The sequence below is a fragment of the Anneissia japonica genome, unplaced genomic scaffold (assembly GCF_011630105.1).
Source record: "Anneissia japonica isolate Jap-2015-1 unplaced genomic scaffold, ASM1163010v1 scaffold288009_len375886_cov190, whole genome shotgun sequence".
In the NCBI taxonomy this organism is placed as follows: Eukaryota; Metazoa; Echinodermata; class Crinoidea; order Comatulida; family Comatulidae; genus Anneissia; species Anneissia japonica.
The window spans coordinates 321,605-334,296 of record NW_022748146.1 but is presented as its reverse complement, the minus strand read 5'-3'; the positions used below and the strand labels follow the sequence as shown (position 1 = coordinate 334,296).

The window sequence follows — 12,692 nt, the reverse complement described above, 5'->3', positions numbered from 1 at the left end:
GTTATGAAATTACAGGCTACAGTCACTCCCCACACCCCTAGATACATGTACACCACTGACTTATGTACAGTAGATAGGAGCCAGTTACCTGTGGACAATCACGGACACCATGGTCACTGTCTCTTATACACATCTAGATGTGTATAAGAGACAGGTATTATACTTTCTTACCAAATATATAGTTATTTAATAATGAAGTAATAATTTTTTTGTATACTGCGCTTGCACAGATATACTCTATGCTGTGGTAGTGAAATTCTGTGTAAAATGTCATGTGTTCAGGTTTATTTCAGTTCATTTCTTTTGACACGCATGTGCTGACAGATGACCGATGGCTAACGGCACCTTGTTCGATTTTTAATATACCCTTTAAATGGCTCTAATATTTTGAAAGGTAGTGTAGAAGGGATTTCTGTAAATGGTAGTTACCAGTTTTCAGTCAAATAGGTAGAGCAGGAGTCTTTTTAGAGCACTCATTGTTTTTATACAGGTGACCCCCCCCCCCCCCCACACACACACACACACTAGGGTTGGGAATACATTAGTACTTACATCATGCATGTCATGTGGTACATCAACGTTGAACCCTGGGAAACAGATTAATTTGTCATGGTCATAATCTGGCTGCTGCTCTGTTTGCCTACCACCAACACTTCCATCTGTAAAACAATAACATTAAAAGAGTCAATGTATATCATTGTCAACCACAATAATACTGTATACGATATATTTTTTCACATTTCCATAAATGCACCATACAAACATTCTATTCACCATCATTATTCTACTCATCTTGTTCTCCATAATCATCAACAACATTATTCTCATCTTGCCCTACACCACCATTCATCAACTCACCCTTCGTTAAATTCATCAAGGTAGACTGGAAGGTAGACTTGCTGCAAGTCTAATTTATTGACGTTTGGAGAGCGCCACCAGCATCTGTTTTTGGTATAGTATGGAAAGCCATTGGTGCCAAAATTAATTAATTTTAATAGTTTCAATTTTAGGACTGGAACCCATTCTATCAAAGAATATCTTTTTCTTAATTTTGTGCTTTCCCCCACCCCCCACCATTGAGAGTTATGGGTGTTATGCCACTGTATCTTACCATGATTATCATACACTGTAAGGCCAGATTTGACAGCTTCAGCCTCTTTAAGATGTCCAGGTGAATACCCATACACTCGCATTTGGTAGATATGTAACGGTAGTTGATTAGGCTTCAGTCCGAGAGCGCTCCTTAGTTCTTCACTGCATTTCGACAAACACAATTTATTTTTTTCATTTCTCGTGACATATTTTTCAAAAGTAATACAATATTGTAAAGAACATTGACAACCTATGTTTTCAATGAGATTTGAGGAAATATAAACACTTTTGGTTATCCTTGTTTATTTCCTTTATCCTAAAATGTAATAAATAAATAAATAAAGGCCTTCCTAAAATTTATAAAAATATAAAATGACATTTTAATGGGAGTAGTACATGTCTAAGATGAGATTGGTTTCGCTTTTGCTGCTCTCTCGCTCAAAATGCAATGCTGATATTTTGTTATATGGTAAAGTTTTTATATAATTATGTATTTGCAAGAATGAATAAAATAAAAATAATATAAATATGAAAAATAATCCCTATTCAAAAGGTAATAGCCAATAAAAATATATTTTAGACAAATTGACAAATACATCCTATTTAATATTTTCAGTGCTTGTCGCTTGACCACCTTTAGACATCAAACAGCTGCAGTTCGCATCAAGCCATTTGCATTTAAAGCGTGCTACTATCTGCCAAGCTTCACATACCTTACTACTCCAGCTTTGAATTTTTCAACGTTCTCTTCATCTAAATGATACCGTTTAGATGTTGGAATGTTTGGCAAACTCATCTGAAACTTCTTTTTATTCATGCTAATTCTTGCCAGATCTTGTGGCTGTAGAACAGTAAATCGTGAAACACAGTTTAGATAACTTTTTTCATTCCAAGCATTTCACATGATAATTATAGTACTATATGTGACCTGGTCTGAAAATGCCTTACAGTAGTCAGAATTCCATGCTAGTAAAAAAAATAAATAATTGGGCATTTCTTCTTCAACAGGTCCAGGGTGCCTGACAGAGGACGTCAAGTGCCCTAGGATTACTGCTGGTGCCAACACTGCAGGCTTGTGGTAGTTCGTTATGAAATTACAGGCTACAGGCACTCCCCACACCCCTAGATACATGTACACCACTGACTTATGTACAGTAGATAGGAGCCAGTTACCTGTGGACAATCACGGACACCATGGTCATCTTCACCACAGTTGAAGCAACATGCCTTTTGTCTTTTCTTCTTGCCACTTGGCTGATCATCTTCTGGGAGGGATTCTGAAAACATCTGCTCATAGCTACTAGTGTTCAGGAATAAAATATATTTATACAATTTACGCTTTTCAAAAATCTCAATATATAATCGTGCCTATCTGATTATATGCGTTAACATCTTTCATAATATAAGTACGAATATATTGTGCATTTTGGTCTATCTTTAGGAGATACAAAACATACTATATACTGAAACCTCTTCCCTCCTGTTCAAAAGCAAAAATTTAATAGAGTAAATAATTTACTCCTTCCTTTCAGCATATGTTTTGTACTCTTAGAAAATCATTAACATTTTGGATGGTCTTTTATACAATTGAAACAAGTTACATTTAGTCCACAGCGCTTTGTATCCTCTGGAAAAGGCGCTATATCAAATACCATTACCATTTGGCTGTATCTTTAAAAATCATTTGATGGAAAAACACATTGTGATCAAAAGCTGGTGATTATGAAAGAATTCGTCAGTCTGTTATTTGACTCAAAATATGTAATGGTATAAACCTTACTATTAACATTCATTCAAACACACTAAAATTCAGGAACATTCAGTACAATTATAGCATGAATTGGAAATTTCATTAAAAAATTTAATAATGTTGGCTGCCCGATAAATATTACAAAATAACAATTACAAATAAAAACTGTATAGGATACTCCGGAATACACCATCCAACTGTTAATCGAGGGTTTCCATTTAACAAAGGTTTTCCAATCTTGTCGATACAGAATTGGTTAAAAAATTGCACATTCCCAACGGCTGTAAATGCCTCCTTCTTCTCAGGATCTACATCTGTCAACAGCTTCACCGATGAAGACTACATTGGAAATAAAAGGCACTTTCTCTATGAATTATATTGCAGATCCTTGTAATGAAGTACCAGTTTTTAATACTGGATGAAAAGACAGCCAAATGTAATTGCCATATGAAAATATTTTAATCACCAGGAAAACAAATATCAATGAATGACAAAATATAAAGTATCTTGTATTGACTGTGGCCAGGCTTAGTACAAGCAATGTGATCCCTCTCACACTCAAGCTCTGAACCCTTTTGAAGGTCAAAGTTCAATTTGTATGTTTATAAAATCTTTATACTTGGCATGCAAATTGTAAGTTTTTCACAACATGACACAACATTGAGTAGAAGTAGACATGTGCCTACCTGAGGCTGTGGAAAATTCTGTTCTTGTTGGTGGTCGCCTTCGATATGTTTTTGAGCCAGTTCCTCAAAGAAATCTTCTATCTCCTGACGGTATTTTCTACAGAAATAATGAATTATCTATTAATAGTGTGTGTGTGTGTGTGTAAAACATGTAACAATGCCTAAATATGGTCATGATGACATCATCATGACCATATATAGGCACATCATGCATATTCATGTCATATGACCCTTCTTCAAGTATATCATAGAAGGTCAATTGATTTTCAGGACTCTCCTAAGTAAATTTAAAAAAAAATTGATGCTTTAAGTCCCATTATGTGGCTCAGAGAGTGGAGATGTTTTTTTTGTCATGAGAAAAAAAAAATCATGTGCTGTCACAGGATTTGAACCCAAAACCTTGGGATTGACAGGTAAGCATACTAGACCACCAAGCAACATCCATACTTCAAGTGCATGTGTTGATATGTGATGAGTTGTAACATTACCTTACTATACTGTGATTCATGAACATAACTTGGGCAATAGGTCCATCGTACCTGCCATCCTCTATATGTACGCCTCTGCGAAAATCAAATAACACAAAAGTTTTAGATAATCAAAACTTGTATTAATATTAATACAATATCAGATGTTATTCAAATATCAACTCTACATCAAAAATTCTAACAAACAACAATACGGTATAGTAAAGATAATACTAACAGCAATCTTAAGAAGTTTATACTTTTATTAACATCCAGGATAATTGAATCTTCATCAAACGATCAAACTAATATGGTATACTATAATAGTAAGGTATACGTACAACTACTTACCTTGGTTGAATAATCATTTTCAATTTTTCTTTGAGTCGCTCATGTAACAAGAATAGTCTTAAGGAATTAATAAATACAAATCACTAAAAAGTGCAGAAGAGGAAATTTAGACCGGCAAAAGTGAGTATGCACTATAAAGAAAGTGGTCGCCTAGGGCCTAAGCTAAGCCTACCTACTAAAGAATATTTAAAATTTCATTAAAAAGTTAGTCATTTAAGCGAAGTTAGGGCATTGGTTCCAAGGTTCTTTGATTCGAAAGGTTTTTGGTCCAAAGAAAATATATTTCTAATATGGAAAAACACATATTGGGGACAAAGTATAAGCATACAACTATTGGTTATTAAAAGAAAAGCTGAGAATATATAGAGAGTGTGTTCTGTTTAAAGTCAAAACAAAAGCATGGACTACATAATATATAATTGTAAACATTTGACTTTCAAATTAAAAGAGATGGGTCTTACTTTAAAGATGCAATGTATCATGTAAAATAAAGAAACACTCAAGGAAGATGATTAAAAAAAAACACACACAATTGTGATTTCAGTGGTCTAAGAACGTCTCTAAATTATAGGCGACCAAAGCACCCAGCTGACACTTAGACATATAACTAGGGACATGATAATTGCCAAAAACTGAGCTGCTCCTACAATTATGCAGAGAAACTTTCCGACACCTACAGACCTCTTTGAGTTGACAAAATCTCTCAGAATATCATTACGTTTATGTTATGCACCTTAACTTATTGAGAAGAAAATACATGAATCCACACATTTTTCATATAAAATTACTCCAACAAGGTAGTGATCACCACCATGTACATTTATTTCGGCGTGACTGTTTTTATTCCTTGTTTCACATACTTATTTTTTTAAAGATTGTTGGAGGAGGGCGGAATAAAATTAAATATAAATTTTTTTTTCTTATTTAGCAAATAATTTTGCTAATATCATCCAGACGGAGGAGAAAATAAAAATAAAATGTTATTGGTAAATGTAAAATTTATATAATTAAGAAGAAATACATACTTTATCTTTGGCGATTTCAAGCAGAAGAGGGCGAAATAAAAATAAAGAAAAACTTTTTTTTTTTCTGAAATTTCCACTTTTTTGTGGTGGTGGGTGCACTAATTGTGCACAACAGGCAGCCCGTAGACTGAATTCGTTGGTTAACAATATAATTGTTGGAAGAAAAACTAATTATATGTACATAATGAACAAATCTCTAGGTGCCAAATGTACTTATACAGTATACATATACTGTAATTCATTATGTACTTATATTTTGTTAATATAATTATTAATTATATTTCAGCATTATATAATTGCAGGTGAAACCATTATTTATACACTGTGGCTAGAGATACGGTACCATATTTCTACTTTGTTTTGCTAAAGGTACGGTAAATGGCATTACGTCACCATCACCCAATGAAATGCCAGAATGTGTGTGACGTCATTTTTTGAAGACTGGCATTGCATATCACCCACAATGAGTGGTGGAAGGAGAACGATCATGTACAGTACAGTATAAATAGATTACCAAAGACTAGCAGTAGTGTGTGTATACATGTGCCTTGAGTCCTGAGGATGATGCCTTGCTTGATAAGGCTATATAAATGACATGACTTATTATTGAGTGGTATGCCATTTTTCTATGAAAGTATTATAAGAATATACTGTATTCTATCTTTGCCTAGCTAATCATCTGCTAATCAAGTACATTTTTTCGCTAGTCACACACTGCTCACCTGTGACATGACAAGCACTGAAAACTGAATATACTAAACAAGAAGATTCATAAGGCCTCTTAGCATTTTATATACCGTAGTACTGTTTTAAGGTCTGCATCAAAATTATTGGAAAAATTTGACACAATAGTAATAATCACGAAGGGGAAACTCATTCTCTCGATCTAGGCCTAGATTCTGTACCATAACAGTGACGAAGACTAGCCCTACGAAAAGTTTTGTGCATTCAAATTGTATGAATATTTTGGTGGGATTGTAAAGCGTGGTATTATTTCGAGCTTCTTGGACTAAAACTTGGGATGTAGGGATTATGAAGTTCAGACGGTATGATCCCTGAGGAACTAGGCTAAGTTTATGACTGATATAGGCCTATGTCACCAGAGCAGGTGCCGCGAAAAGCAGAATCCAAGCAAGGCTGAGCAGGCCTTGCTTGCTTAGATTTTTCGCCAAGCGAAGAATTTCCCAGTACTGTAAATCGTTCTCGTTTCACCGCTCATCGCGGGTGATCTGCAATATGCAATGCCAGTCTTGAAAAATGACGTCACGCACATTCTGGCACTTCATTGGGTGATGGTGACGTAATGCCATTTACTGTACCTTTAGCAAATTGAAGTAGAAATACGGTACCGTATCTCTAGCCACAGCGTTAGCTATATACAATGGATGTACATGAATTATATATATATAATTAGTTTTCTTCGAACAATACTGTATGAATAATTGGTGGAGCGATTTTTTCCTTATTTATAAATATATACGATGTTAATAATAAATAATGACTATTCTATGAGTAAAATCATTATTTATATATGATTTTCAGCTCTTCAATTATTTATGTTTTTCTACTTAAAATTATTTATACAGTAGATAATTCATTGCTCCACTAATTATTTATATAATTGTTAGAGTCAAAACTAATTATGTATATTTTATAAAACAAATTCTGAATTATATATCAAATAATGAATTATGTTCTGTTAAATAATGAAAGTACATTTTGGCGCTTCATAAAGGTATGCACCCGTTCAAGCATGCCTAGACACCTATTAAGCTAGCCTTACAAGTCCTACTTTTTCTTAGTTTAGTAGGCCTAGGCTTATGCACTTGTCAATTTTGTAGTCCCGTCCCCGACCCCTGACCCGGGCCTAGCAGGGACTTAGCCGGGGATGTAATCTCCGAAACGGTTACATGCATGTGAAAGTCCCGCCCACCTCCCGGCAATGCGGGGCATCGTTTTAACTTACATCCCCGGCTAAGTAACAGGACAGCAGTTAGACCAGCTCTAGCCTAGCCTAGTGGGCCTCATAGGCCTAAGGCTGTCTCTTATACACATCTAGATGTGTATAAGAGACAGGTTTTGCGCATTCAAATTGTATGAATATTTTGGTGGGATTGTAAAGCGTGGTATTATTTCGAGCTTCTTGGACTAAAACTTGAGATGTAGGGATTATGAAGTTCAGACGGTATGATCACGGAGGAACTAGGCTAAATTTATGACTGATATAGGCCTATGCCACTCAGATCAATGTCACCAGAGCAGCTGTCGCGAAAAGCAGAATCCAAGCAAGGCTGAGCAGGCCTTGCTTGCTTAGATTTTTCGCCAAGCAAAGAATTTCCCAGTACTGTACTGTAAATCGTTCTCGTTTCACCGCTCATCGCGGGTGATCTGCAATATGCAATGCCAGTCTTGAAAAATGCACATTCTGGCACTTCATTGGGTGATGGTGACGTAATGCCATTTACTGTACCTTTAGCAAATTGAAGTAGAAATACGGTACAGTATCTCTAGCCACAGCGTTATTTATATACAATGGATGTACATGCATTATATATATATAATTAGTTTTCTTCGAACAATACTGTATGAATAATTGGTGGAGCGATTTTTTCCTTATTTATAAATATACAAATTTGTTAATAATAAATAATGACTATGAGTAAAATTATTATTTATATATGATTTTCAGCTCTTCAATTATTTATGTTTTTCTACTTAAAATTATTTATACAGTAAATAATTCATTGCTCCACTAATTATTTATATAATTGTTAGTCAAAACTAATTAGGCCTATGTATATTTTATAATGAACAAATTCTGAATTATATATCAAATAATGAATTATGTTTAATCTGTTAAATAGCGAAAGTACATTTGGCGCTTCATAAAGGTATGCACCCGTTCAAGCATGCCTAGACACCTATTAAGCTAGCCTTACAAGTCCTACTTTTTCTTAGTTTAGTAGGCCTTAGGCTTATGCACTTGTCAATTGTAGTCCCCCCACCCCCCCCTGACCCGGGCCTAGCGGGGACTTACTTAGCCGGGGATGTAATCTCCGAAACGGTTACATGCATGTGGAAGTCCCGCCCACCTCCCGGCAATGCGGGGCATCGTTTTAACTTACATCCCCGGCTAAGTAACAGGACAGTAGTTAGACCAGCACTAGGCCTAGTCTAGCCTAGGGGCCTCATAGGCCTAGGGCCTAGCTAGGCTAGGGCTTGAGTTAACTGATGCTCAACCCATTTTATATCAATTAAAGGATATTCTCAGCGACAAGTCGACTAATCTTTTTATCCAAAGCGGACTTTTTTCTTGATTTTTTCTTCACCGATTCAGCATTTGGAGCAGATTCAGCACTGGGAACGGAATCAAATTCTGCAAAAACCTCACCACTTCCGAAGACAGTGCACTCCGAGTTGGCTGCCATTTTGAACACCGCCCTCTGTCATTGCTTCATCTCCCTCACTTTTACCTTTATTTATAGAAATAATAATAAGGAAATGATATTGTAAATGTAAGATGTTCTATGCTACAATGTTTTAGGCCTAAAATGGACAGTTACTATAGGCCTATGATGAGTAGGTCACACTCTGCGCTCGTTCTCGCTACCAAAATTGATTAAACTAATTCCTCCATGATTATTCTAACACCGTCCTACCATGGAGGAATTAGTTTAGTATCTTCTTCTAAACTAATTCCACCATGGTCCTACTAAAACAATCAGTAAAGCTATTCAATAGAGCACTGTAGGCCTATACACAAATAAAAACATCATCTTATGTTGTGTATACTTTTTGATGCATAAAATGTCATCATCATATATTTTTTCAAACTGCATTAAAATCATTTTTATAATATCGTAACCTTACGTAATCTTTATTGCAATCTCATTTACATGGGAATTGGATAAAATACAATGCTATGAATTTGAATACAATTTTATTCTTCATTACGTTTTAACTTGTTTTATTCCAAGTGTTTTAGAATGGATAATTGTGCTATTAGGCCTACTGATTCCTAATATAGGGCCTAATTCTTAGTAGCCTCACATCAAGTCCTTAGCTCGCTACCCAAATATACATAACAAAAACACAAACATCAATAATACTATAACGCTATCGGAGCAAAGCACTGTATATATACAAAACACGGCTTTTGATTATATATTATCTTTGTTTTTAAAGCACTGTAGTAATTTTCAGTTTGGTTTGCAAAACCGTCTTTGGTGTCAAATAGAATCCCTCTAATTATACCATGGAGAAATTAACTAATTCCTCCATGATTATACGGACCGGCACTAAAGTGGTATTTTTCTCTATTAGAGGGAACTTCAATTCCTTAAAAGAAACAATATATTAATTATTTTGTAATGGATGTACAATGGATACCGTTACTTATTCTTAAAGGATTTCTTAGTATCAGACATCAAGTCATGTACTTGTTTTAACCAACCTTCCATTAAAAAATACTACCCGCCACCACTAACAGTATCGTTATTCACAAAACACACACAAAACATCATATTACGATGTGCATTGGCTAATAGGCCTATGTTTATATTCAAGTCATATAACAAAATTTATTGTAGAAAAATTGCATTAACACAAAACAATAGCCTCTACACAAAATAATGATGGCCTCAATTGACTATGGTTACTGGATGACACTGGAACAGAAAAGATCGACCTCAGTTAAATTAGACCTACTACGTTTTGAGCTATATTTTGTAAGATAACTGACCTTTTTTGGCAGTGGTTGTTCAAAAGGCATTGTTAGGCAAAATTATTCTTTTGCACAAAGGTCCGGTCAGAACAATTTCAATAAAGAACGGTACTGACAACTTCGTGCCGCTCGATTACTTTCGATAACACTCCCTTTGCCACTATTATGGCTTTCACCTTAAGACCTTTTACGTTTTTTTCCCATTGACCTAAGCTACGACACTGTATATGTCTTACCGTCTCCTTTGTTTTCGATACTAATCCTCATAGCAGTTGTCTCAGCATTAACCAGCTCATAAAAGGACGGAAAAACTAGTGCAGGTAAGTTTTTTTTTTCTATATAAAATGCTACGACAATTATGGTCAATCTGTTTCCCGAACATAGCAGAAGTATCGTTTTTTAAAACGTCAAATTAAGGTTAAATGCAGATAAAAAGTTTTATTTCATTCATTTCATTTTCTTTGAACTACTCCAACAGCGGTATTGCCCATTACAAGATGTCTTACACATAGGCCTACAATATATAATATATAGTAAAATACAAGAAACATACAATAAATAATAAAGATAACAATACAAGTTCCTAGTAAACTGAAAGAAGGCCTATATTGAATGAGCAACTTTGATTTTGAACGTATGAAATACTGTTTAAAAAATATCAATAATGGTATCGTCGCGAGTAATACTATCGTTATAGGAGAGTCTATGAATGAAACCGTTTTTAGTACCATTGCCTTGGCTTTAGGGCACAGAGAATAGGTCAGTGTTACGTGAATTTGGTCTATGCATTTTCAAGAGAAATAAAAAAAAAAGAGGACTTATTGAGTACGAACTATATATTTTCAATGACTCTTAGCAAATACGGTAGGTTATAACGTTGAACTTCTTTGTCGTTTATATCCTGTCTGATTTGCAATACACGGTTTTCACTCATTTTTCATTTCTTTTCAATCTATTGGTTTAGAGTGCTAGCCTATTAAAGTTAAAGGCCTAAAAAAAAAACTTGTTTGTTTGCTGTCACATTGTAAAAATTTGAATACAGGGGCGGGTGGAAAAAAAGTTTTCCATTGAATCTTATATTGCAAATTACACTTATGAAATCAAATAGAAATTTAATTATATCAACAAATGTTGTGTTTCCAATATTATTTCATGATGCAATGTTGTTGACCAATATCTGTTCTTTAAACATTTAACCTTCTGTGAGATAGAGTAGCATGAATCGAGTAAAGGTATGGATAAGCATTATACAAGTACAATAAAGATAAGGAAAAATAAATGCCCATGGTAAGGTCAAAATTGACAAGATTAGTTTATACCAAGTAACACAGGCAGAGACATATAATACCGATATCCATTCTAAGAATTCAGGAGAGAAATTGTGAACAGTTGTTAGTTTATTGCTAAAATAAAAAGGTGTCAAAATATAAAGTCGAATAATTTTTTTTTTCTTATTTTGAATGTTGCAATACGATAAAATAATAAAAACTGTATCCTTAATAGGGGTGATATAGGCCATGTGTTGATTTGACCATTATTGGAGCACCTTAAGGGTGCCCCCTTTACTGAACGCAATTGTTTATGATGTATACCACAATGGTTGCACCCTGCACTGTTTTGAATAATCACAACAGCCATTTATGCAATATAGCTCGCGATCTTACAAAACCAGGAGACCTGCATCTAGTTGATGCCGGCATGGCATTTCCTTCTTGGGATCCGATACCTCTAGACTTTGAAGATGAATCCCCTGTTTACCACATTGGCTTTCTCTATTTAAATTTGTTCTTAAAGAAACACCTACGATTACATCAACACGATAAGCGGTTTGATTATATGATATAAGCGACATCAATTTTTGGAGGAGCCCTTAATTGCTAGAGAAAGTTTTCATCCGATGATGACCGGTATTTACACAGTACCTGTATCGAATGCATAACATGTATCACGTTTGCCGAAGACAAATTAATTGCGATCAAAGATTCCACATTTTTGTTCGAGAATAATGATCATAAATTGGAAGTAAAAGAAATAGGCCTAACTACGCGCACTGAACTTGTTCCGACTTTCTTAACTTACTTTTCTCAGTCATTAAAATTTTACTAAAACAATTTTGCAGACAAAACCTTGCAATAACATTCAGGGGCGGATCAGCGAAGGGGAGTGGGAGGGGCAGTCGTCAGTCCTGCCTAAAAATAAAAACAAAAAACAAACAAAAAAAACAGAGAGGAAAAGCTGTACCCGTGAGGTCAGTGTCGGATACAGCAGTGGGCGAAAGGAGACCTCGATTATTTTACCATTTCAGCACAATGATCCAAAGGGCTTTGTTCTTGATACATAATAGCATAATGTGTTTCTGTCATTCGACTGTAGGACATATATCATATCTTTTTCTGTTCAGGCACCTTATCTTTGGAATCTTTTACCTCTTTCTGTTCGGCAATCTTCAAATTTTAACTCATTTAAATCTAATTTGATAACTTTATTGTTTACAAAATCGCTTTAATTGTGTTAATTGTTTATTGCGCCTTTGAAAGTTTTTGAATTGGCGCGTTATAAATTTCTGCATATTATTATTATTATTATTACGTGAGCATC

The 12,692-nt window shown here is 34.8% G+C and overlaps 2 protein-coding genes across 2 annotated transcripts in view; one reads left to right on the top strand and one right to left on the bottom strand.

The window, feature by feature from the left end:
- Positions 1-289: 289 nt before the first annotated feature.
- LOC117120670 (zinc finger CCHC domain-containing protein 8-like) lies at positions 290-8,843 on the bottom strand. Its single transcript, XM_033265693.1, has 10 exons — positions 8,637-8,843; positions 4,347-4,389; positions 4,017-4,091; positions 3,529-3,625; positions 3,021-3,181; positions 2,266-2,389; positions 1,806-1,933; positions 1,112-1,254; positions 526-659; positions 290-379 (listed from the first exon to the last, which is right to left on the bottom strand). Exons 1-10 carry the CDS (start codon positions 8,797-8,799, stop codon positions 290-292), a joined length of 1,158 nt encoding a protein of 385 aa, XP_033121584.1. The 5' UTR covers positions 8,800-8,843.
- Positions 8,844-10,218: 1,375 nt separating this feature from the next.
- LOC117120673 (arylamine N-acetyltransferase 1-like) overlaps positions 10,219-12,692 on the top strand; it is a 6,155-nt gene continuing 3,681 nt past the window's right edge. Inside the window, exon 1 of the mRNA XM_033265696.1 lies at positions 10,219-10,414. The gene's annotated coding sequence lies outside the window, so the exon portion shown is untranslated. The remainder of the gene's footprint in view (positions 10,415-12,692) is intronic.